Source organism: Rhamphochromis longiceps, linkage group LG9 (assembly GCF_057381845.1).
Source record: "Rhamphochromis longiceps isolate RC_006_pf linkage group LG9, R_longiceps_female_GT1.1, whole genome shotgun sequence".
In the NCBI taxonomy this organism is placed as follows: Eukaryota; Metazoa; Chordata; class Actinopteri; order Cichliformes; family Cichlidae; genus Rhamphochromis; species Rhamphochromis longiceps.
Genome location: NC_140565.1, coordinates 25,546,043 through 25,572,583, shown reverse-complemented (window position 1 = coordinate 25,572,583; position 26,541 = coordinate 25,546,043). Strand labels below are relative to the sequence as shown.

The 26,541-nt window shown below is 40.0% G+C and overlaps 1 protein-coding gene across 1 annotated transcript in view; it reads left to right on the top strand.

Annotated features, from left to right (window-relative positions):
• The window catches only part of LOC146662418 (cadherin-7-like), a 117,810-nt gene extending 92,611 nt beyond the window's left edge, over window positions 1-25,199 (top strand). Inside the window, exons 10-12 of the mRNA XM_085419041.1 lie at window positions 3,479-3,596; window positions 12,710-12,958; window positions 23,331-25,199. Of these exons, the coding sequence (XP_085275167.1) occupies window positions 3,479-3,596; window positions 12,710-12,958; window positions 23,331-23,845 (882 nt within the window). The 3' untranslated portion in view covers window positions 23,846-25,199. The remainder of the gene's footprint in view (window positions 1-3,478; window positions 3,597-12,709; window positions 12,959-23,330) is intronic.
• Window positions 25,200-26,541: the final 1,342 nt, after the last annotated feature.

The following is a 26,541-nucleotide window of genomic DNA, read 5'->3' as shown; positions in this document are numbered from 1 at the left end:
GAGTTATTATGATCCCAGGATCAGTGGCAGCTTTGGCGATATGCAGCCGAGCATGCATACGCTGCATGTTTAGGTGCTCAATTGTTGAGTTTGCCTGTCACTGATCTGCCGCTGACACAAACATCACTTCTGTCTGTATATACAGATATCCCAGATGTTCTTGAGAACTAGAGCAGATAACCTTTTTGCATTTCTGCTCCCCATATAAATTCCCCTTGCACTGCAAAACTAAACAGCAAACAGAGACACTTTTTTAAATACTTGCTGATGCAAATATTTTAATTTTGTTAAGAAATAAGAATAAAACATTCATGGTATTTCACCCCGCCTGCCAGTTTTAATAATTGGCAGGATGTTGCTTACCACCTACACAAATCCCTAATACCTGACAGCTTGTAACCAGCAGCATTTAATCACAGCTGACAACTGATAATCCATGTCTCGGCACTGATGGATCATTGGGGTTGTTTTTATTTTTTTCTACTTCCTCACTCTTTTAATTTTTTCATCTTATTTTGCTTTTTCAACTCAGAGCTGTTTGGGGCTGGGAGATGTGATAATTTAGTGTGAATTGCTTCTAAGGATCTCTTGGATCCTGTCCACGGGTGTGAGTTGTCACAGGGTTGAGTTTCTCGATTGCCTACAAAGGATTCGGGAGGCTTGATCTAAATTTATAAGGACACTGCGGCAGTAACACCCACTTTGATGGCCGTTGTGGTGGCTATCATTTGTCGTCCATATGGCGTCTCGGCATTTGATGTGCTTCTCATGTACAGCGTGTACTGTGAGAGATTTTTGCTTGTTTTTTGTTTGTTTTATTTTCTTTCTGCTACTAGATGCTGAAATTAAAGCCTTGTCTTTTTGCTTTGATTTTTTTTTTTTTTTTAGCGGAGGGGGGAGCTAAAACAAGAAATTGATTTCCAGATAACACGTTTGTATGAATAAAAAAAAAAAAAAAAAAAAAAATCATTACAGCATGTGCTAGTGGGTGTAAATAAATTGTAATCTGATTTCCTGCATTATTTATAGTTTTCGACAGTCGTCTATAATAGAAGGAGCAAGATGCGGTTTAGTTTGAGGTTCAGAGGCAAAAAAAGTAAACTGAAACAAACTGTATTCACTTTTAACCCACAGATGTGAATGCTTCCCTTGGATTGCCTCAAGCAACATCAGTTTTCATCATGAGTTATTTTCATGCTCGTAATAATGAAGTGGGAATGCTTGGCTGGATGGATTTATTTTGAAGAGCATCAGTAATACAACAGTTCAGTGCGCTGACCTAATATTGTCTTCATTTTTTAATGTGGTGGCCAAGGTCAGGTCAGATAGATAATATAATAAGAGGGATGTGTGTATTAGAGTTGGTCAGTCGTATCTGTATATTTCCTTTCATCATATTGTCATTACCAGATATCACTGATACACAGTCTGACAGCGGAGGGAGATTTTGACTTTTAGCTATGAATACAGCCAATTTTACGACACGGTTGCTCTTCATACCTTGCAATTTCTCTTTATTAAACACTTGATAAACCCTAAATAGTAGATGAATACTTTATTAACTAAAGCAGAAACCTCTCCCATAGCCAGACACGGGTACATAGAGGAAAAGCTTCCTTCCTCTACAGCTTCGCATATTGCACTTATCAATATTGGCAAATGGAAATAATGATCATCCTCAAAGTGAGTTGAAAAGTTGGTTGAACAAAACTTGTAACCTGCATTTGAGAGCAAAAAATAATCCCTAAATTTTAAGATGCACAGTAGTTTGCAGAACCAGACAACACAGTAACAGGATGTGTTGAAATATCCCATGGCGGAAGTGCGTTAACTAAAATTTAATGTCAATTTTTCCCATAGTTAAAGCCCACAATCTATGTCAATCCAATGGACCAAAGGACCACATGCATTTGCAACAGTATGACTTTAAACTGGTTTTAAATGAATATACATATCTTGCAATACAGAGTTAATAGAAGAGTCTTTCACAGATGGTTACCACTGAAATTTAAGAAGCTGCGATTTTTGATGAAACATTGAGTGTCAAGATTTATTGTAATATGCAGTGATAAAATAATGTAGGAAGTATTGTATTTTTAGTCCTTAAAGATTATATCATAGAGAATCCTCTTCAAAGAATATATTTTTATTTTATGCATAGACGTGTGCCTTTGGATTACTTAAATTTTTGAGTCTGGCTTTGTCATATAAATCTTTCGATTAGTATAATTGAGAAATATCTTTCCGCTCTGATAAACTTACTCTTAGCACTTCTTTACATTACAGCTTGATAATAACAGTAATAGTCATAGGTATTAGTGGGGCAATGAGTTTTAAAGGAAAGTGCTACCAACACACTTTCATAGTTAAAGTACATAGTATGGGGTAAATGGTAAATGGCCTGTATTTATATAGCGCTTTACTAGTCCCTAAGGACCCCAAAGCGCTTTACATATCCAGTCATCCACCCATTCACGCACATATTCACACACAGGTGATGGCAAGCTACATTGTAGCCACAGCTACCCTGGGGCGCACTGACAGAGGCGAGGCTGCTGGACACTGGCGCCACCGGGCCCTCTGACCACCACCAGTAGGCAACGAGTGAAGTGTCTTGCCCAAGGACACAACGACCGAGACTGTCCAAGCCGGGGCTCAAACCGGCAACCTTCCAATTACAAGGCGAACGCCCAACTCTTGAGCCACAATCGCCCCAACTAAGTACATCCTTAGTTGATTAACTGTGAGCACCTCTATAAAAGCAGATGTTTTTCCTGGTCTGGACAATGCATAGTATATTATTATTACTTTCATAAAAAGCATTATATTTTGGTTTTTGCCATTACTTTACTTGGATATCTCTACTGTCAGACAGCGATCCACTTTTACTGTGATTTGCCATCTCTACAGTTAAGGCCATGTGGTTAGTTGACACTTGAAAATAGCATTTTCTTTCCTTTGTAGTATCATCAAAGGGTTAAGATTGAACACACTAAATGTGTTGTGGTCTCTACACTGACTGCAAAACTAATCTCTGGACAATGTTTTGCTGAGAGAAATCACTTCCCCAAAGAAAACACTTCTTCCCTAAGAGGTTGCCAAGCTCTTGCCAAATAAGCACTTACTGTACTTCAAGAGATAAATGACACAAAACCACAGCCAAACATTATAAAACAAATCCTTTCCATCAATCAGAATCAAGTTGGTTTTCTCCAGTTCACTCACACTGTTGCCTGGCCTTTTAAACAAGATTTATGCCTCCGTGTACATAAATTTATGACAGAGTGAAAAGTGATGCATATACAAAAGCCTTGATGACAATGCTTTCCTCAAGTTGAGGGAGATTGTGAGCTTACTAACTGCAAACCCACATTAAGCATTTTACACCGTGATTAACGCCTATTTAGCCCGAGAGATCAGATAAAACTCAGCAAGCTAACTGATGCCGAATGTCTTTTTGTGTTAACATTCTCCTCAGGTGATCCAGACAATCAGCGCAGTGGATAAGGATGAACCTTTGAGTGGTCATCGCTTTTATTTCGCCCTGGCAGGACCTGCTGCTGGTAACCTTAACTTCACTCTGCGAGATAATAAGGGTGAGACAACCTTTTGTGGTATTCTTTGATGTTATCTTCAAGCTCATATGATTTTATTGTTTTCCTGTGTGTGTGCATGTCATTGTTTGTCTATACTTCTATACTGAAGTGTAGAGAATTATAAAAAAAAACACTGATGTTTGTTTCCCCTAAAAATGTTTTAGAGGGTATTAAAAAGCTTTAAAGTTATATAAAGTAGAATTTGTAGTTGTAAAATGTTGCCAACAAAATGGTCTAAGGTTTTTAAAATGATGCTAAAGGAGGCAGATCAGTTCTTTTATGTGGATGATCTATTGCTATCTTACAAAAAAGCATTTTTGAGATTTCATATTTTAACTGATCTATTTTTTATATCATGATTGGTCTCTTTCTGCATTTTTATGCATTGCAGAATTTCCCAGTCCATAGTCGAACACTAAAAATTATATTTGATTCTATAAAATGCAGCATGTGGATAACCTTTAATTGATTGACTTGTGTCAAACATCATTTTTCTGGTTTAATTCTACCGTATTAGAGATTGATTTAGGTCACCCAACTCCCATTTTTAAGCCTCAGTTTGAGCATTTTGGAAACGTAAAGCAATGTCACTATATCACAAGTGCTCTGAAACAGTGTGAGAAATGATCAGGTGTGCCGTGGAAGATTATCTGGTTACACAAGATTGGTACTCTAAGCGATCAGCATGAGTAAACAGCCGAACTATTACATTCTCTTCCACTAGAGGGCAGTATAACTACCTCCTTTAATTAAATGGGTTGCCAACTGCCAGTAAAACTAAAGAAGACGAAGAAGAAATTACATAAAAGTCATGCAGTGAGTTAGACAATGCAGCATATAATAGCAATAGATAAATACTTGGGGAAAAAATAGTCAATATGACCTGGGTCCTGGAGAAAATTCTGACCCAGATGAAGGCCCTAGCACAGGGGTGCCCAATCCCGGTCCTCGAGAGCTACCGTCCTGCAGCTTTTAGATGCATCCTTGTTCCCACACACCTGAATCAAATGAATGGCTTGTTATCAGGTCTTTGCCAAACATGATGGCATGCTGAAGAGATCAAACCATTTGATTCAGCTGTGTTGGAGTAGGGATGCATCTAAAAGCTGCAGGATAGTAGCTCTCGAGGACCGGGATTGGGCACCCCTGCCCTAGCATGAGTAGTGGTCAGAAGCGAACCAATTCCGCTATAATTCGTGCACAGGGGAAAATTATCAAAATGCTTTTTGTGATATTTTTGTTTGGTGGTGTGCCGTGTGATTTTTCAAATGTGAAATATGTGCTGTGGCTCCAAAAGGTTGGGAAACACTTCTCTAAAAGACACCAACACCACAAACATTGAGTGATATTGAGTTCAGCGACTCGCATTAGCTCAGATGAAGCCTAATGTTGAATGAACAGCTGGTGGCCTAGCCTTATTTTTATATGCTGATGAGAAATTAAAAAAATAGTTTGTACATACATATTGGTAGTCGATACTTGTATAAAAACTAATACATGTTATTTGGAAGAATTCAGTCAGAGGTTTAAACTGCTTCTACATTACTGTCAGAGTTCAGTCAGATTAGCTTTATTTCATGGAGATACATTTTTAAAACAATCCCTTGAGATAATTGCTACTGGCCTTTAAGAGTCTGTAAAAGGTGTTGCTCAATTTAGGTATGGTCTGTTTGTTGTTTATTCCTTCCAACTGAGCCTGGCAGCAATGCAATTGACACTTTAGTCATTGCTCACTCAGCTCCCTATATCTGCCCTGTATCTGGCTATAAGACACTCTGCAATCTGACTCAGGAAAAAAAATAGTACAGAGTAACTGGTGGCCCCCGGCATGCCCAGCACTGCCAAATGAAACCATTATTCTGCCGTGACAATGCCCCCTCTACTTTTTTTTCTTGGTAATTGTTCATCAAAACGAAATCCAGAAACTGTCACGGTCTGGCTGGCAGACCGTGGGGATGTGGGGAAAGGAGGACCCAAAACGCAGACTCTGCGATGCAAACAGTGCTCTTTATTCACAGTGAAAAACTGTAAACACAATAACTCCCCGTTGCTCCCTTGAACCCCGTGTGCGTGCTTCCCTCCGACGTCTGTGCTCGTGCTCGTGCTCCCCGCTGTTGTGTTTCCGCACACCCCGTGCGTGCTGCCTTTCTGGACCACTCTTCCTCCTGCAGGGAAACCATAGAGGCAGCCGTCAACACTAACCCTCGGCGGGCATATACGAACAACACAGACATATGCTGACACACTAACTTGGTACGATAACTCAATGATCCCGCGTCGGTGGGAGCTCCAAGACTCTCCTAAGTAGCTCCCCCGACGAGCCCTGATCAGCGGCAGGTGTGTGGCTTCGGGTGTGGCCAGTCCCTCCGCAGGGCCACACCCCTCAGGCCTGCAGGTGGCCGAGCTCCATCCTCCAGGCACACCCGCAGACATACACACCCATACCTCGCCTAAACATATGAGTGGGACACAGACTAACACAGCACAGAGAAACACACATATGTACACGCACAGAGAAGGAGAAACGACACCAAAAATACATAATAATAATACACAGGTCCATGACTGCCCAGGGATCCTGGGTCGCCCAGTCCCAGGACCCTGACAGAAACAAACTTCCTCTGTAACTGGAGCACATCCGAGTGAGAACTCAGTCTTGCTATAACTTTGTTCAACTTAGTGCGAGGTGTCTATGTGTCGGATCAAGGAATAACTTTAAATCAAACACACAAGGTGAAAACTGTCTTTGTGTCATAATGATTTGTTATCCACCTACAAGCAAAACAGTGGGTGGATGTAGAAAATTAGTTGTTCTTATAGAAAAGCCTAAGTGGTAATTTGCATATATTTTTAAAGATGTGAGAACTGTGTCTGACTCCATCATTACTTACTTACATGAATTCCCACTGCTTTGAAAAACATAGCATGTGCTGAGCTGATGTGCATTCTGAGGTGATGGCCCTTTGTCGAGTGTTTTGTTCACATGTGTGGGAGCTCGGCTCAGGCAGCAATGTTAGTTTGTATAAAGAACAGCAGCAGCAACCAGGTTGTGCCACAGTAATCCTTCTGAGTGCAGACATGTGTTACATCATGTACTTGTTGTTTTAGTAACACCTTAGTAGACTAAGGACAGCTTGAATAGAAAAAGGTTCTCTGAGGAGATATTCTATTAACCTCTTATTCAGTATGTTGAGTATACTGAATGAACTGTATGGACACATTTACAAATGTTGCAACAACAACATAGTATGTTCAGTGGTGTCCAGTGTAATGTGTTATAGCATGTTAATATGTGTTTTTTTCCATGGTACCCAAATGACTCTTAATGAATTCTGTATGAGCTTTAATGATTTAGTACGTCATAACGAAGGAAATGCAGATCAATGGAAATTAAACAAAGAAAACACAATAATCAATGCAAGGAAATGTTATTTTGTTTGCGCAGTTATACAATTTAAGGTCTGTTTAAATACATTTTTAAAGAAGCAACCTTAAAAAAAATAATACCCTTTTTTTTCAGTTTAATTCACAAATGTAAAACTGATTAAAATGTGAATATCTTTTCAGAATCAGAGAAACTTTATTACCGTATTTCCCGGACTACAAAGCGCACCCGAATATTAGCCGCACAAGCTAAAATCAGGGGAAAATCCTGTTTTGTACATACATTAGCCGCACCTGACTAAAAGCCGCAGGTGTTTCAATGTTGACTTATCATATGTAAGAGAATATGCACAAAGGGAATTGTCAGGAAAGAGATGGCTGTTTGGAGACATCACTTTTATTAATATTTTGAAAAACAAGTTATGGGTACATATTTGCACATGTAGTACATAACAGTAGCCTACAGCACACCAGAAAAATAGATTCAGACTACCTTTTAGGCTCAGGTGCAGTGACACGGCTTTAACAAGAAGAAAAGTCAGTCATTCACCATCTTTCTCTTCTTCCTGCGCACTAAAACCACCAAAGTCCTCTCCTCCAGTGTCGGATACAAACAGGCTCAGGATGGCTTCGTCATCCACTCTCCGCTTCTCTCCTTCGTTGTCACTTTCAAAACCAAAGAAATCCTCGTTGTCAGTGTCAGAGTCGAACACCCTCAGAAGGGCCGTGGCGGTGTCCTCCTCTCCATCATGCAGCAGTCCAGCCCTTCAAAATCCGTTGGTGATCGTGGATGTTTTCACACTTTTCCACGCTGTCAGAATCCACCGATGGCGTTGGGCATAACTTGCTTTTTGGGCATAACTTGCAAGTTTATCGCCGCTCATCATCCACGACTCCCGCTGAACGCTGTTAAGGTTCAAAATATTGGGGATGGACACCAGAGGAAAAACCCACAATAACAACACTGGTCCAGTCGGGTTGAGTCAAACGAAGATTTAATGATCACACACGTGGGAGATGGACACTGTATGCAGACAGTCTCAGATCTCGTCTCAAAAAACACATCACCATAGTTTTATGAAATCAGGGTATTAGAACGCCCCCTCATGCGTAGTGACAGGTGCAATACAATCAATGTTGACAAGTACCGCTACTTTGAAGTTTGTTTTTCGCGCTACTTCGTACGGCACTACGTTGCCTGGCGGACGGACATGTGACTAACATACCACTCTTGAACCCCGATCCTTCCGCCAGGCAACGTAGTGGCGTACAACAGCGGAACACACAAAACAAATCGTCTTACGATATGACAAAAATCATGGACAATCCATAGAAAAGCCGCACCTGACTAAAAGCCGCAGGGTTCAAAGCTTGTGCAAAAAGTAGCGGCTTATAGCCCGACAATTACGGTAGTCCAAGAGGGAAATTGAGTTGTCATAGCAGCAAATATATAAAAAAACAACAAGCGCTCATATCGAAACGGAGTTATGATAGATACTAGGGGTGCAACGATACACAAAATTCACGGTTCGGTTCGGTTCGATACTTTGGTGTCACGGTTCGATATTTTTTCGATACAAAAAAATGTTCATGCCTTTTTAATTTGTCATATATTAAAATTATAAATATATATTTTAACTCAAAAGTACAGTTTTTAAATTTAATGTTGCTGAAACAACAAAGTAATAAAAAAAATAAAACTATCTGATCGAGAAATCACTCATCTTTGGAAAAGAGAGTTTATTACAGAGAAATGGCTCTTTCCAAAATAAAAGCTATACTATACGCTTCTTCTGGGGCAGTGCAGCTTAACCTGGGTTCGATCGAGGTCCCCATAAGGAGAATCATGTGCTAACGGCTGTCTAAATGACTCGGGTAAAGTTTGTAGCATCTGTGCTTGTTGTTTTTGTCTGCTTCCACTTGTCTTTGCACTAGGATGATCTCGGCGTAAATGTGCAGTCATATTCGTTGTGTTCCCACTAGTGCTGTCAGCGTCAATCTCGTTGAAATGACCTTAACGCCACAACACGGCAAATCTCCGTTAACGAGTTACCACGGATCGCCCCGTGCGTGGGGCTGGACGGCGCCAACACGTTAACGAGCTAACTGCGCTAACACACTAGTTCCCACCCATGTAATTGAGCATTGCGTGGCACATCCGACATACTGTTTTACTTTTGTCCATGACGCGCTTACCTTTAGGGTCATACTTCACATGAAAACCAAAATAGTTCCAAATGCCACATCTGAATGAGGGTGGGGGAGGTTCAATTTGCCATGTTGCAACAAGAGCTTAACTTCTGTCTTGCTAGCTTGCACTGCGGTCAGTGAATCTGCGTTCGACTACTCCGCTTAGGCTGTACTGTCGAGCGCAGATCCACTGAGTGCTCAACACAGACAGCATCGTCAGGAGAAAAGTTGATAAAATAAATTTAAAAATTTGTATTGTTCGATACATATGCGTACCGAACCGAAAGCACTGTATCTAACGGTTCAATATCGATACGAGTATTGTTGCACCCCTAATAGATACATATTAGGATAAATAGATAAATATAGAGCTATAGGTATAAAGAAAAATATACATATAAATATAAAAGTACAAGTATGTGTGTAAATATGTCGTGGTGTACAAAAGTGACAGGGTGCATTGAGGTGTGATTAATACTGTTCCACATGTGTGGATCTGACCCAAGTGGATGAATTAAAGAGCCTGATAGCAGCAGGAAGGAACAACTTGCTGTAACGTTCCCCCAGACAGCAAGTTTGAAGGAACCTGTCGCTGAAACTGCTCTTCAGATTGTATAGTGTGTTATGGAGGGGGTGGGAGTTATTGTCCATGATTGCCAGAATCCTGTCACTGATCACCTCCTCCAGGATGGTGAGCTTCCAACCCGTTCTCACTCCCAAAGCGTAACATTTTACGCTAGGTGACAAATCGTCACCATATTACGTTTTCGGCTACCCACCACGTTCCTAAATGACGACCTCGGAAAAAAGAGGACATATGAGAACCGTCTGGACTGAATCTACACATGTTCGCTCTTTTTCTTCAAATCGCTTAGAAACACGCTATTTAACATCATTAAAGACCTGGTTAAGGTCAGGAATAAGGTTATGGTTAGGGCTAGGGATAAGGTTAGGTTTAGGGCTGGAATACAGGGCTGGAACGTCTATTACCGCGGGAGTGTCATTCACTGGATTCCAGCCATAACCCGCCGCGTACCATAAGAACGCCGAAGGTCTCCTTTCGCGTTCCTCAGGAACGCCGCGGGACGTGACAAAACGTCCACATGTTACGCCTCGGGAGTGAGAACGCTCTGGAGCTTCATGCCAACAGCAAACTCAGCCTTCCTGATGAGTTTGTTCAGTCTGTTTGCGTCCTTTGCTTTTGATGCATGCACCCCAGCATGCCACAGCAAAGGAGATGGGGCTCACAACAAAAGACTGATAGAACATATAGAGCAGCCTGCTGCATACATTGAAGGATCTGAGCCTTCGTAGAAATTAAAGCACCACCAGCTTCTTTGTTTTGGCCACATTCAGCTGCAGGTGGTTTACCTCACACCACCTCACCTCACACCACCTCACGAAGCAATCAATTTGTCTAACTACTGTCAAGATGGCCAAAATAAAAAAATAAAATAAAATAAAGTTTTGTAGCCTAAGAGATGAAAGACGAACTTTCAGTTATGAGTCTTTGACGCTTATTAACAAAATATTTCTGGGATTAGTTTCTTTTGAACTTAAAAAAGTTCAGAAGAAACTAATGATAGCATGTCATGCTCAAGATGCTTTATATTGACCCTACAGCGAAAACCCCTGCAATCAAACGACCCCCTATGAGCAAGAATTTGGTAACAGTGGGAACGAAAAACGCTATTTTAACAGGAAGAAACCTCAGGCAGAATCAGGCAGCCATCTGCTGCGACCAGTTGGGGGTAAGGAGAGTTAGACAGGGCAAAAGACAAAAAACTCATAAAGACCTCTAAATCTAAACTAAAGTGGTAACTGGTTCCTTCTACAATGGATGGAAAGTTAGAGAACAACAGCACTACTGGTTAATAAAATGTAATTAAAAGTGGGCCAAACATGTTCATGAATATGACTGAAGTAAGCTGAGCAGCAGTCTTCTCCAGTGGGTGTGTTGAATCAGCAGATAAAATAAAATTTGTGATATGTAAAGATCAGTTGCTGCCTGATGTTTTATTAACTATTTCTTTCAAACATGTTTCATATGTGCAGCCAATGCAATAGTTGACTTGTCCGCTGATTAAAGCCCACATACCTGTGGTTAGCTGCAAGCCATTTTGGCTCAGTTCTAACTCTACGTATTAAAGGCGCAAGACATCAGTGATTTTTTTACTAAAAGGAAACATGACAAATAACACTGTTGTGGAATTTCGGGTAATAGATCACTAGAACTTCCAGTTCTAACAGGAAGTACCTTTACAAGTAGTTTATCAGTTGTACGATCAATGTGTGTTATTGCTGTCAAACACTAAAAGACTAAAATATGAGTTGAAAAAGACATTTTGCACTTGTTTCTTAGTCTTTTGGTTCTAGTGTTCAGGTGTGCCAAGTACAATGCTCAGGGATATGGAAAAGATCCTGTCATTTTTCAACATGTCAGTTTCCCAGCGCACAAAACCAGTTTCATAAAGAGATGGTTTTTCCAGCATGTTGTGGAGGATCCTGACCGGCTTGCACCAAGCCCTAACCCCATCCAACACCTTACTAGAGCGCAGACTGCAAATCAACACTGGTCAAAATCAGACTGTACTCATGTTTACTTATCTATTTATTTATTCATGGCTGAATGGCACCAAATGCCTGTAGTTAGCTTCCAAAATCTAGGAGTGGAGACTGTTGTAGCAGCATGTTTAATGATCAGGGGTGGGACAGCATGTTCAGTAATCAAATACTGGCATAACATTTGCACTTTATTCATATGTGTTTTCCACCTTCCTGCGCACAGATGTCCCTTGAGGACAAATACCAGGCACAGCCACATGTTTCACATTTAGCAGCAGAACATATTTATTCAGCGTTTTAAGTGTGCAACCCATCTCAGTTGTTACTAACCAGCTGTGTGTCTTTTATTCATCCACGAGGAAACTTTTCTCCCCTGATTTTACTAATGTCACATTTGCAAGAGAACTCCTCGGTATTTTCATTTTCTCCTTGTTCTTGGGCTTCTGAAAGCAATCTGAATATCCCCCAGACAAACAATGGAGTTGTCCTTCAAGGCAAAAAAAATCTACATTTCAATCATGCACTGCTAAAATTTGAAAGTGCATTTCAGTCTATTGATATAGCTGACATGAAATGGCTTTTTTCAGCTGATGTAATGGCACATTGTTCTCTTCTAGCCGCCTCTTTCTCTTTCATGTGCTGCGATTTCATATAAGATTTTACCATCAAACCAAAGTTGTTATTAGCCAACAGGTGGTCAGAGCAGGGAGAGATGCCACAGCGTGTCATATAATGAATTGTGTTAATGACACCATCTGTTGGCATTGCTGCTTTTAATACTGTAAAATCATTTCAAACTGCACAACCAAAGCACAGCAATCATTATAAGATAGAAGTTAAGCCCCTGCTAGTCACATATTTGCAGTTCATTGTTCATTTGAAGCCAATAAACTTGATATGCAGATTAAATAAAGCTTCCCATGTCTTCTCTTACAAGTGATATGATGCTTTCATGCTTTAACTCTACTTTGCAGACAACACAGCATCCATATTGACAAAGCGAGGTGGCTTCAGGAGACGGGAGCAGCCTGTGTATCGACTCCCTGTGTTGATTGTGGACAGTGGAAGTCCTGCTCTCAGCAGCACAAATACACTCTCAGTTCGAGTGTGTGACTGTGACTCTGACGGAGTGGCCTTGTCTTGTGGAGCTGTGGCCTATACAGCAACTGGCCTCAGCACAGGTGCCCTCCTGGCTATTCTGGGCTGCATCATCACACTTCTGGGTAAGCCCTATATGACCTTAGTGTCACGGAAGTCCAGTTAACAGCAGCTTGTGTGGATATGTGTGGGTGTGTGTGTGTGTGTTTGTTTGTTTCTTCTTCTTTTTTTTTGGTGGCTCATGGGATTGGTTGGACAGCCCAGAGTGGACCGTCTTTATTGCAGGGGTGAAAGTCGCTGTACTTCTACAACCTGGGTTATTTTTTTTGTTTGCTTTGGATTGTTTTTTGCTTTTTGGGGGGGTTGGGGGGCATGCAATTTTGGATATATTAAAACATTTTACACTAACTTTACAGTCAAATCACCTAACTGCACAACCATATCGCTATTTCTGTTGAAATTTCGTTTGAAATCTTTTGACGTTCTGACTCTGACTGAATGTAAGTAGTTTATGTAAATTTCTGTTGAATGTTGAATGCCAATTTCTGTGTGTGTAGATAGCTACAGATTTGCAACAAGCAAGGGGTGGGTTTTTTTTATATTATCAATAACAGATTCTATGCAATTGCCAATTTTACCCCATTCAGTTAGAAACTCAGTCTGACTCTGTTTTGTTACTATCTTATTACCTTAAGTTGCTTTGAAGACGGCAACTGACCGTAGAGTGGCTGCAGACCCATTCCCTATTTTTGAACTAACCATTTCAGAGGCAACGCTGTCACTAGCAGCGCTGCAATAATTCTAGTCGTGCTGCTGGTCTTCAACTTCCCTAATGTGGCTATAGCACTAGCAGCTAAAGATTTTGTACAATAACTCGCACCATTGCTCACTGACCTACTTTAGCAAGTGCTTCATGCCCTCGGATTTCTCCAATTAAGAACCAATCATACAAAAATGACCTCAGCTCTTTATGAGAACTTAAAATTAAAGCCAAATCGATACTAATGCAATTACGGGCAGATGGGTAGATGGGTGCAGCATGCAGCTCCAGCAGAAAATCATACAGGAAATGCTAAAACTCTGTCCAAAAGCAGATCTCTAGACAGCCTCAGCGACTAATGGCTACTGATGTTGCACAAACAATGACTGAACAGAGCCAAGACATCGGCTGTCATTGTAGAGTTTACCACGAGCAGCTAATATTTAACTTAGTGAAGTGAAGCAGTTATACCCTGAATCTCAACAAAGAACAGCGGTCCCTGAGCTGTAAACTTCAGCTTGAATTGTGTGTTTGTTGCCAAGCTGCTTCGCCCTAATTGCAAATATGACGAATGACAAACAAGCCAAATCAGTGAATGCAAGAAAACAGCAGAAGAAAGCGCGATAAAAACATTGTTATGGCTCCACACGGGCGTCTGGAGTTCTCCTTATAAGATTGTTTGTATCTGAGTACTACTGCAGCCTATTCATCAACTAATTCTTTGGTCTATAATAATACATAAAATGTGTGAAAACCCAGTAAGCAAATAAGCATGAAGAAGCAGCAGCACTATAACATGTATATGAGTGTGATCTGATAATGTTATAGCTTGTGAGATTACATCAGTAAAACGGCTGGCAAGGCTATATAGTGTCATTTCTTTCACTAACATCTCTTGAGCATCTTTTTCTCAGCATCACAAGAACACAAAGAACTTACGTGTACCTACACACGCACACATTATACCTGTCAAACTCTGCTATCTTTGGCATTTTTGGTAGACTCACTGTAGCAAATTACTGCTTTTGCAACAAGCTGCCTAAAGACCCAATTTAAAAAGGTGACTGTTATATGTAGACACGACACTGGTTCCTCCTTTGAGTTAGATGCTCTTTTTTATGCTTGGCTTTTATAATGACTGGACTCTAAATAAATGAAAAAAGCAGCGATTGTCCAAAGAAGAACTTTGAAAGACTTTCAGAAAGCCTGGAAAAGTATTGCTCAAGACCACCAAAAATTGCTAAAAAGCCTGGCTGCTTGTAAGTAAAATAAACCCTCCCCCACCTCTGACCTTGTCAACTCCTATGATAATTAAGCCCCTTAGCAAATCAAGAGTAGGCAGGAAGCTGAGAGTTTCTGTAGACTTAAGCATTTCTTCCTAGTTGTCTGGCTGAACAGCATACAAGCTTAGCTCCATTTGTCTGTTAAGTTGCAGTGGGGATATACTTAAGCTAACTTTAAACCTTGTAGTTCAGGAGTAAGTACAGAATTAAGTGTTGGTAATGTAGCTTTACAGTCGTGCACTATGTGAGAACCACAGCTCACCTCAGCATCTACAGCGCATTTAGACCGTGCTTGTTATGCATTCTCCAGGCAGCTGAGTGTGCAAGAGATTTCTTGCTAAAATAGAGTTGCATCTTCAGGTCTTGCAGAGGTCAAACCTGGGGGAGATAGCTGCCTCTCATATTTGCTCTTTGGTAAATACACGTGACCTCAGTTGGTCAGCCCTGGATGTTTACAAGTGAAATACAACTGAAATCATGCCAACAGGATCAGTTGGCTAGAGTTAGTGTAATGGTTTTTGTGCTCATCTTGTGGTAAAATTCTTCATGTCATTTTTTTACTTAAGTAAGTCAAGAACAGATAAAAGATCACCTTGATATACTTTGTCTGACTTTCACGAAATAGGATTAATTTGCTAAAAAAAAACTTACTTAAACATTTGTTTAAAAAGATTTAATTGTTATAGTCTTTATTGTTAATAAATGCATATATTGTACCAAGTACCAAGGGCTCAGAGAAGAGCTCATAAAGATGTGGAGGGTGAAGGTAACAGTGGTCCCAGCAGAGCACTTGATGCAGTGACCCCCAAGTTGGGCGAGTGGCTCCAGCAGATCCCAGGAACAATATATATATATATGTATATATATATATATATATATATATATATATATATATATATATATATATATATATATATATATATATATATATATATATATATATGTGTGTGTGCGTGAGTGTGTGTGTCATTTTTGCTACAGCCCAGCACTCTTGCATTTACGTTAAAGAAAAAAGAATCCAGTGTAATAATGTGCATTTTTATTGAGAGAAAGCAGTGCCTGAAGGCAGACTGAGTCAGTGATGAGATTTTAGATTTTAGATCATTTTTTAGAGAGCTCTTATTACAGCTTCCCCCAGATACATGTCAGTGTATTTTATTAACCTAATAATAATACAAGGAGGTCATACAGATAAGTACTGTATGGAATACTGCATTTCAAGGGCACTCTGTTACTGTTTTTCTGTAACACCATATGTTAAGATATTAGTAAAGACACTTGTAAATGAGAATTCATTAGCATACTCTTATAGATGATGCAGCAGTGAGCCGTCAGCTCCTGGCTGCATCATTGCTCATAAAACCCACAGATAAAGCCTTACCCCATCAGGGCAGAGTCATAGTTTAACGCTTAGATGATCTTCACTGAAAGCCGAGGTGGATCTAAACAGCATATACAATAACTGAAATGAGATCTTTGATGGGGTCAAACTTTGCTTATCATCCTAGTCCCCTTGAGGTCTGCCTTCTTTTCATTGCGACAGAGAGCACTTTCTTTGATAAATGAAAACTTCAAAAGAGCAACAGGGGGAAATACGTAGCAGTGCAACCCTGAGCGTGGTACCTCTAATGAAAGCTGCCTCTATTCTACACAACATGTCCTCAGGCCATGGGCATGGAACTAATGGCCTAAAGTTTAATATACCTCCAAGTTTCTGTGTTTGTGTGAATGTGACTGTGTGTCCTTAGCTCCGTAGCTTTACCCATCAGTCTGTTTTGCTCAACTGGCCTCTGTCCTTTTCGCTGTTTCCTCTTTGTGTCTGTTTGTCCCATCCACCCCCACCAGAGACCTCTAGTTTCCCTCGTATTAACAGCCCATGCGTGCCCACGTTGCCCAATCCTTTATTCTGATCTTCCTTGATAGTGTTCCATCAAGATCTTTTTCAATCTGCAGGTAGCAATTGAGGCTGTGATTGTGTGTGATTGTATTGTTGTGGACGAGACATGAGCCGGAATAAGACCGGAGCTGTCTCCCTGCTGTCATCCTCAGGTGCCGTTAGTCTTATGTCTTCTTTTTTTTTTCCATCCCTCTCCCCTTCTTTTCTTCCATCAATCTCTCTCTCTCCCTCTCATCAGGTGAGTGGAGCACGCACTTCCACCAGTAACGCTGATTCTAGCTATCTGTCCTCATGACAGGTCTAAAAACTACAATGCATGTTGCGTGTGGAGAGCTCTTCAGAGTGTCACTCCTCCACTTTGTCCTGGAGCTTGGAGCTTCACGGGAGCTTAAAGAAAATGCGGCGTTTTTGCTGGTCTGCTTTCAAAGTCCACAGAGCTGTGTGCATTAGCTTTAGCACTACATGCTCATAAGCTAAGTGGCCATTAATCATAGGCTGATATTTTTAGATTTAATTACTGAGCCTGTTCTCTGCTTCTTGCAGTTATGTTCCTGAAAACATCTCAACACAAGCATTTTTTTAAGTCATTTAGAATCTTTTTAATGACAGTCCTTTTTGGATGATGTATCCAAATAACTGAGAGGATCATTATCACATTATGATCCAGTTTTTTTCCCCCCAGTACAGGTCAGATATTGCCCAGTCCTCCAGAGGGCCAATTAGAACATTACGCAGCACTCCAGATCTCCAGACAGTTATTTCTGTCTGACTATTTCTTATCAGACTCATCCTTTAAATCACCATGTCTACTCATCTGTCTCTTATTTTAGTCCATGTCCCCTGTGCAAGTCTTCCATCTGTGTCTCTATTTATGTGTCTGCATTCACACAGCAGACGATTTCTTTCTCAGATACCATCTTTCAGCTTGACTGTGCACATTGTGACCTGAAAATGGCCGCGTTGGCTTTGACTGTTAAAATTGCGAAATGTTGTTTGCTATCATTACAACGCTGTGTGACATGCAAAAAAAGAAAAAAAAGAAAAGAAAAAGAAGAAAAGGAAATTAGCCTTTATTCAGCCGAGCAAGTCAATTAACTTCAAATTTGTCTTTCGTTATGCTTGGCAAAAGCTGAAAAGACCTCTTGTAAGTATTTGGAGAAAAAGTGGCAACAGCTTGGAGGAGGATACAGAGGACGCAAATAAATACATAAATGTTGATAAAACAGTAAATAAGCGCAGGCGCATAATCGGGACAGATGCACAGTTAATAGTGTGACAGATAATATCAGCAACAGCACAGGCGACATAAAAGCCATTTGAAGCGTTCAACAAACACATCGCAGCTCTGATAAATAATAAAATGTGGCCAGTCAAATGGAGGCTTTGTATTCGATGACTGTGATAGTTTCCCTGCTCTTTATCAAGTTGTGCAGAATCTATTTGCTTCTACAGACAATGTCATCCCCAGAAGAGAGCGACATCTGTTATGTTTCTGAAGCGGTGTGACACCTCCTTGGTTTGACACTGTTATTTTCTGTCCCTTTCCTTTCTTGTCTGTTCTTTGTTCTTGTAATTAGAAATCATAGGTCTGTCACTATTAAATATCACCTTCAGAAACCCAATCAGGCGCTGTTTTGAAAATCGCTTAATTGTGTCAGTCATTTGCCAATCATCTGCTTCTGCAGTGCGAGGCTGTGATTTTTTTGTTGTTGCTTTTGAGTTTTGGTTGGAGACAACAAAACAGATCACTTCAAAACTTTACTTTGGGGCTCATCTCTGATTTTAAATTATTAAAAATATCCAACTTTAAGGTCACGGTGAGTGAAGCTGTGTGTGGATGGCATTTAAGTCAAATCCTTCAGACTTGATTTGCTCTCTGTTTTGCAAAACTATGTATAGACACTGGAATTATTATTTATTTTTACCAAGTCAGATCCAAACCTACCTCAGTCTCATTACAACAACCCACACACTAACAGTCAAATGCTGTTTTAATCCCTGTCTACATGTACAAGGGTATTTTGTAGCACAGAGCTTTTTCTGTGTGTTTTGGCCTTCCACGCATAAAGGCCATCTCAGTTCACTGATGAAGGTTTTTGTCTTGTGTGTACCTTTATCTCCTTTTTTGACATCAGACTGTGCACAATGATATAGTTTTATGCTTCTGATTAAAGAACATTTCTATATGGTTAGGGTTTTATCACCACCTGTTGCTCTTAACAGTGTTTGGCATCATTTCTTGCATTTTCATGTTGATGGGGGTATTTTTCAGGACAGTGGATGTCTTACAAAATACCCAAAATCCCCATTTTACAAAAGAAATCAATAGTAATATCATACAGCAATTCTTTTTCAGGCGTTGCTGTGCTTTTTGGCATAAAATAAAAAAGAACAGGCTCACTGGCTCTGAATCATTAAAATATTAGAGGTGCAAAGTTGCACATTCAAAGTGCCCTCTGACTAGAGACTTTACAATGGTTCAATACCAAACTGGCAATAATCTCGTGAATGTTAAGAAGGTGACCCATCCATGCTTGGTCTTGGGTCCTGCTTAGGTCTTTGGTCCACTGACTGCTGTTTGGTCTCTGGATCATAGCCATAAAGCAACTTTCAGCGACCAGCCTAGACATGATTGGAAGATGTTGCTATCTCATCACTTAAGAAAGCTGATGTTAGTGATTTCTCATGCCTACATAGGAGCTTGACTGAGATAATAATTGGGTCACAGCATGTTTTAATATGATGTTCTTTAGTTTATCCAATTCATCTTTGAAAAGAAAAATGTTTAATAACTTTTAATAAAAACTCAGCCTGTGGCAACATGCCATTATGATGCCAGGATTTTGATCCATTTTTAATATTACTGAGAATTTTGACTTTGCTGCTGTTCTTGTGTTTTTGATTCTGGTGGTGTTCTCACTGTGTCTGGATCAGTACTCCGGCTTCCTCCCACAGTCCAAAGACGTACGTGGGGTTAGGTTGACTGGAGATTCTAAACTGGCCGTAGGCGTGAATTTGAGTTTGAATGGTTGTCTGTCCCTGTGTGTTAGCCCTGCGACAGACTGGTGACCTGTCCAGGGTGTACCCTGCCTCTTGCCCTATGACAGCTGGGATAGGCTCCAGCGCCCCCCGTGACCCTGAAAAGGATAAGCGGAAGCGAATGGATGGATGGATGGTTGTCTGTCTCTCTATGTTGGCCCTGCGATAGACTGGTGACCTGCCCAGGGTGTACCCAGCCTCTCATCCAATACCAGCTTGGATGGATGGATGGTGTTTGTGGGCTTCATCATTGGTTATTTTCTGTTTTACTTTGAAGGGTTGTTTTCTTTTGTATTACTCCCTGCCTCTTTCTTCCTCCCTCCTAACTACCATTACCTGTGTCTACCAGTGTTCTGCCCTCACCTGTTTCTTGCTCCCTATTTACTGTTCTGTGTGTATTTATAGTCCTGTGTTTCATTTTTATGTTATGTTCCCTCATTTGTACTCCATATGTTTTCCTGATGGTCTTCATGCTTCTCATGGCTATTTTGGATTGGTTGGCTATGTGGACTTTTAATCACTGCAGTAGAGCTCTGTCCATCCAAAGTGGCCTTATCGAAAAGACTGATACTAAACAAAAAGTGATATACTAACTAACTATACTAACTAGAGTGAGAAAAAATAAACTAATAAAAAAAAAACTTAGCTGTTCACTACATATGATCTATGCAGATGTAGCTTGGAGAGATGTACCAGTTCAGTATGTTTCTAAATTCTGATTTAGTGCATGCGAGTGAAAAAAGCACTCAAAAGCACACAGGGGAGGTCAGAAAAGTAGAAAGTGCTAAAAGTTGTCAGAAAATTGTCTTCATTCTGGGCATCAATACTCATAGTAGGAGTAATAAAATGGGTCTTCAGAGTCCTTAATAATTTAAAAGCGGTGCTTCTTTTCTTTTTCTTTTTTTAAATATGAATGGCATTAACAATTGTCTGTGTACCATTAATTAGTATTTAAACATTGAGCTTCCACTCATGTCAGACAGCCTCACAGCTGCTGATTAATACCTCTCATAAATTACATTGCAACGAAGAGACATAGATTGTGTGTGGGTGACAAAATGAGTAAATAATCAGTCCTGGCTTCACCAGAATCACAGCGCATAGAAAAATACTCTAATGAGAAAGTGATGCTTGCTGGAAAGAAAAGGGCAACACTGAAAACTCACCTTGTTTGCAATCGATTGTGTGGGGTAGATCATTTAAGCAATTCAATTACAGCAAAAGCCTTTGTAGCACTAAATTGATCTTCTTTTTGTCTATTTGTGATTTAGTATACATCTTCAGTACATGTGCTATGAAAAGTGCGGCTCCTGTCATTTCACGGTTGTGTTTGTTAAACTGCCTCGGCTGGAAATCATCTCTTACAAGACCCCTGGTACCTGACACAGACTGACTATTTGTATGCCCGACCATCCACCTGCTCATCCTTTGGGTTGTGATTGGATGTTGGCCCGTTTCCAGTCTGTGATGCATTGTGGCTGCCTTCTAGGCATTAAAACCTAAAGAGCTTTGCTGGAAAGCACTGAGAATATTCTATTTCAATGTGCCACTTTGTAATTCACTTTGGAGAAGCCTTGCTGATTTGAATAGAATTTAGAACGACTCGAGTTGCTTAAAATCTTCCACAGAAATGTTTGGCATTCTTTCCCAAAGCGCTGAAAAGTATCATGGATATTGGTAGCATTGTTTGAGTGAAGGAGTAGTCCAAATATTTCACAAAATCTGGTTTATATACTACTACATAGTGCTTTTGTTATAGGGTACACACAGTCACCAAAAAGCCCACAGAGAGCTGTCCATTCATCTCCTGCAGTGTTTCCATGTGACACTTTCCTGCCTTCCATCTCTTCCATTTGCTCCCTTATTAGAGGGTGTGAAGTGGTGTTTGAATTTGGATCCAGGGCCTCTTTCTGTGTTGCCTGCAGTAGCTTGATGCCGAGAAGGAAAAGAAATATGGGCCCACGGAACGATATTTCACTGGCACCAGCCTGACATTGATGGATAGAGGATCATTAGACATTTGCCAGTTTGCTTGGGCGTAGAGTTATTTTCAGCAATAATGTATGGGAGAGGGAACAGGGGCTGGAGGAGGGCTTCTGGCAAGATCTCAGAGGACCAAGGATTTCAGTTTGGTGGAGTTTTGTACAAGTCTTGAAGCAAAACGTAGGAGGTGGAAAACACAGAGGGACGAAATACAGCATATTACATAACAGTTTTAGCTTTGTAACTAATAGAATTTGCAAAGCACTACCATTGAATTGATAGGGCGGCGGTTTCCAAGCTATTTTATCAGACATGCTCCAACAAGCCCTGAATGAATCAATACCCAGTCAGTGAGGAAACACATCACCCACCAAATGTGTGCATTTTTTATTTATTGACTGAGTTTATAGGCAGCATGGTGGTTAGCGCCGTCTCATCACAGCAAGTAGCTCCCGCTAAGGGTAATCTGGCTTCCCCTCAGAGTCTAAAGACATGCAGGAGAAGTTAATTGGTGGCTCTAAATTGGTCATGGGTGTAAATGTGAGTGATGGGCTATCAACCTGTCCAGATTGTACCCCAATTTTCAGCCCATGGCAACTGCAATAGGCTCCGGTCCCCATTGACTTTGACTTGAATAAGCAAACAAAACGGATAGTAAATATTACGCACTACATTTGTTGGTCTGAAAGTTGGGTATGTGATGAAGTTTGCACTTGTGCTCTATTTGAACAGTTACCCGTTATGTGCAACATAATCATACATCATTTTTGGACACCTTTGTTTGTCAGTTTCCATCCATTGTTGCTTTACCCAGCAGCTGTTTACCCGTTCAGTTAATGTTAGCTAAATATCAGATTTAGCTAACTACTTTTAGCTAGCATTTATTAATTACTTTGATCACCCATTTTGAACCTTTATTAATTTCTTTTAAGAGCTTTTTCAGTCAGTTACTTCAGTTAACTATTTAGCTGCATTGCTTTTAGCTTATCACTGCAACAGTTTGATATTTACTAAACTTATTTTCAGTTACTTTTAGCGAACAATTTCAATCATCTATTTAAGCTAACTGCTATATTTCCATGCTTGAACGCCCATCTGAATAATTTTCCCTCTCAGGACCTTTTCAGCAATTTTTGTTCAGTTGCTATAAAGAGGTGTTTTGCTTTGTTTTGTTTTGGTTTTGTTTCATTTACTTTTAGCATGTATTTAAATTACCTCAAACAATTTATATCAGCGTAGACTCTCATGATCTCGTGTCTCATGTCTAGTCATGATTGTCTTAAGCACTTCAGTCGAATGCAATCCGATTCAAGCGCTTACAGTAAGATGATAATTTGTATCTCTTACTTGTTTGCCAACACACTCAATTGCATCATGCCTCTATGCAAGCTTCCCACTTGTTCTATGTTATGAACTCTTAAAGTACAAGCACTCTTAGGTGGAAATTACTTTTTTTCATCTGTTCTTGCATCTTCAGCTGATTGGAATGGAAAGAATGTCACTTATTACTGACTGATTTCTGCTTTTCTTCGCAGTCATGGTTCTACTAATTGTGACTATGCGTCGGAGAAGAAAAGAACCTCTGATTCTGGAAGAGGAAAGAGATATCAGAGAAAACATCGTCCGTTACGACGATGAGGGAGGGGGCGAGGAGGACACAGAGGCCTTCGACATGGTGACCCTGCGTAACCTCAATGTCATCAGAGACCCCAATGTACGACGAGACGTCACACCAGATACCCCTACTTTCTTTCATTACCCCTCAGCTTCTCGCCCATCCTATAAATCCCTACCAGACAATGTGGTGTTTCGAGAGTTTATTTGGGAGCGACTGAAGGATGCCGACGTGGACCCATCAGCTCCCCCGTACGACTCTCTGCAGACGTATGCTTTTGAAGGTAGCGGCTCTGTAGCTGAGTCGCTAAGCTCACTGGAGTCACTAAGTACAGACTCAGATCAGAACTATGACTATCTCAGCAACTGGGGACCACGCTTCAAAAAGCTGGCCGACCTGTACGGCAACAGCGATAGCACCACTGTCTTGTCATAGCCACTAAATGTGTTTCTTAACATTTGTGGGACTCCAAAAAATAATAGTAATTTATTGTCAGAGAAAATGATTTTGTCTGCCTTAGTGCATTGGAGGAAAAGATTCAAAGACAACACAAGAGACTGAAAGAAAAACACTTTGACTTCAAAGGTTTTTTTGGTTTGTTTACCTCCCTGTATGGATTTTGAAAATCGTGCCATGGTGAGTTTTGACACGGACTTCAAAAGTGGCTTGACTGAGGAGGAAACCTTGTGTGGAAAAGACATTAAAGGTTTCAGATTTTGGGCTTGGGTCCAACCATTGACTGCAGAATGCATACATGTTGGAGCATTTTTACGGGGAGGCACCTGTCCTTTCATTCCTGTGATGGGCACCGGCCCAGCACTCTTGCTTTGAAGCATTTCTTTGCTATCTTTGTGCTAAAAAAACATAAAAAATTTCTCATGAAAGACTGTGTCTCTAGCGGCTAATCAGTAGTCACTTGACTGTTCATATGAAATTTGACAGCAGTTTATATGGGATTTTTTTTCTTCTCCTTCTTCTATCTTTGGGACGGGGAGCAGGGTGATGAGGGGCTGTTTTTCACAAACACTGAAATCCGGAGCCACATTATTCACGGACTCAGAAATATCCTTCAACACTATATGAAGTGCAACTGCACACATATAATAAAGTATAAACAAGTATTTGATGTGCTAAGGAAATGATGTGAAGACATAAGTTGTGCAAATCATAAAAAGAATGACATGCTCGTCATTTTGATGTCTCCACTGGGTGAAACAGGAAAACATCATTTCTCTTCTTCTCCCAACAATACATTTTGCAGAAGTTGCAATGTAGTGTTTGTCTCAGTCTGTTTTTTCTTCAGCCTTTCTATTGCCAAGTCAAATGTATAATTTCTGAGGTATAATCTGTCAGGATTTAGTTGTTTTGCTTTTGTACAAGGCAGGTTGGGTCTGGGAATGTTTGCTACACCAGAAACTGTCACTGATGGATCTGTCCTCGCTGTGCTTGATTGCAAATTCACACCACCTAGAGTAAAAAAATAAATATATGTTTCTGAAGTGACGGTCCTAACCTGGGTGAAGTTGCAGTTTGTAAGTAAATGACTTTTGCTTCTGTAGTTTGCAGATTCCAGCATATATTGTCTTTCAGAAATGAAGTAAATAATGTCAGTGGTTTGAATATTGATGGTGAAAGGACACACTGTATGATAATCATTTTGTGCCAATTTTCTTTTCCAGCTTAAACAAATTATGTTACAACTAGGTGTCCACATGTACACTGATATGTATTCTTATTTATTTTGAAGAGGCAGAACTGTGCAAATGATGTTTTTATCTTTTGCTGAAAATAAAATTGACATTCAGTTCCTTAAAATATCGAAGCACTTTCTTTCAATCCTTCTGAACATGTGTACAAATATATAGACATGAACTCTATGAAAACTAAAAACTAAAATCCAAAAGAGCATCTAATTAATGACTAAAAAAATCTTGACTTTATTCTCTGCGCATTTGGGGATCTCAAGTAACTGGGGAGAAGAAGGAGGAAGAAAGAGAAAAGAGAACTTTATTTTTTTCATACATTTTTTGATGTGCCTTTAAGTAGTTGAAAGGCCTTGTAGTGACAAAGCATTCACACTCCACGGAGGCTTGTGTGGTGATTGCAAGGTTCATGTTTGGCCATTTGAGCGCTAGTTTTGTAAATTAGCCAAGCTTGAATAATAAAGTAAAAAGATGATTATAGGTGGAATAGGATAAATGGCAAATAAACAATGTGCACTACTTTCTGCTTTCATAGGATCCCCAAAATTCTTTCAAATGCATAATTTTGGCATTAAAACTTCATGTATACATGCATACATATAGCAAAAATCATGGTCTACAGTTGTCAAGCATTGTGGACTATTTTTTTGAGGACAGCAAGATATGAGGATGTTATTTACGAAGCGATTCACAGTAATTTGTGAAATGTGAGACAAGGTTATTCATTAGTTTTTATCCTACACTTTGTTTTGTGGAGGGCAAGCAAATACCGCTCCATGAGGTTTATTTATCAAAAGATTTTGAAAAGATCAGAGTTTGGTTTAAAGTATGGCTGGTGCATGTTTTATAGTTAGTGAAACTACAATATTAAAAGGATATTTTACCAGTGTAACACCAACAAGTCATTTTTTTAGACATCAATGGTAATAGGTAGTTACCATACAAATTCAGTCTTTATAAGTGACCATTTCCACAATGTTCATCACACTGACTATGAAAACTCACTCTCCAGATATACATATATATGGACAGAGAGAGAAAAAGAGTCGGTTTGCAGTTACATGAAGTCACAGAAGCAAATGAGACAGCCTAAGTTCACAGAAGCCTGACCAGTATTCCAGATTTTGTGTTTTTTGAGTAAATATTTTCATTTTTTGACTTGATGTTTACCACACCGTGTGAATTTTATTAGTGGAAAGTATCCGCCTTTCATTTTCAATACCACAGGTGTCTGAACACTAAAACTATAAGGCAAACAGATATACATATTATATATTTCTTTACATTTAATTCCAGTTTTGTCATTTCCTTAAAATATATTTTTGCCAGCTGTGTTTATAGCCTGCACCTTAGAGGTGTTAGTCAAAATGTAGACAACTAGCATCTCTTTCCATTTAATGCACTCAGAGGTTCATGAATACAATTGAC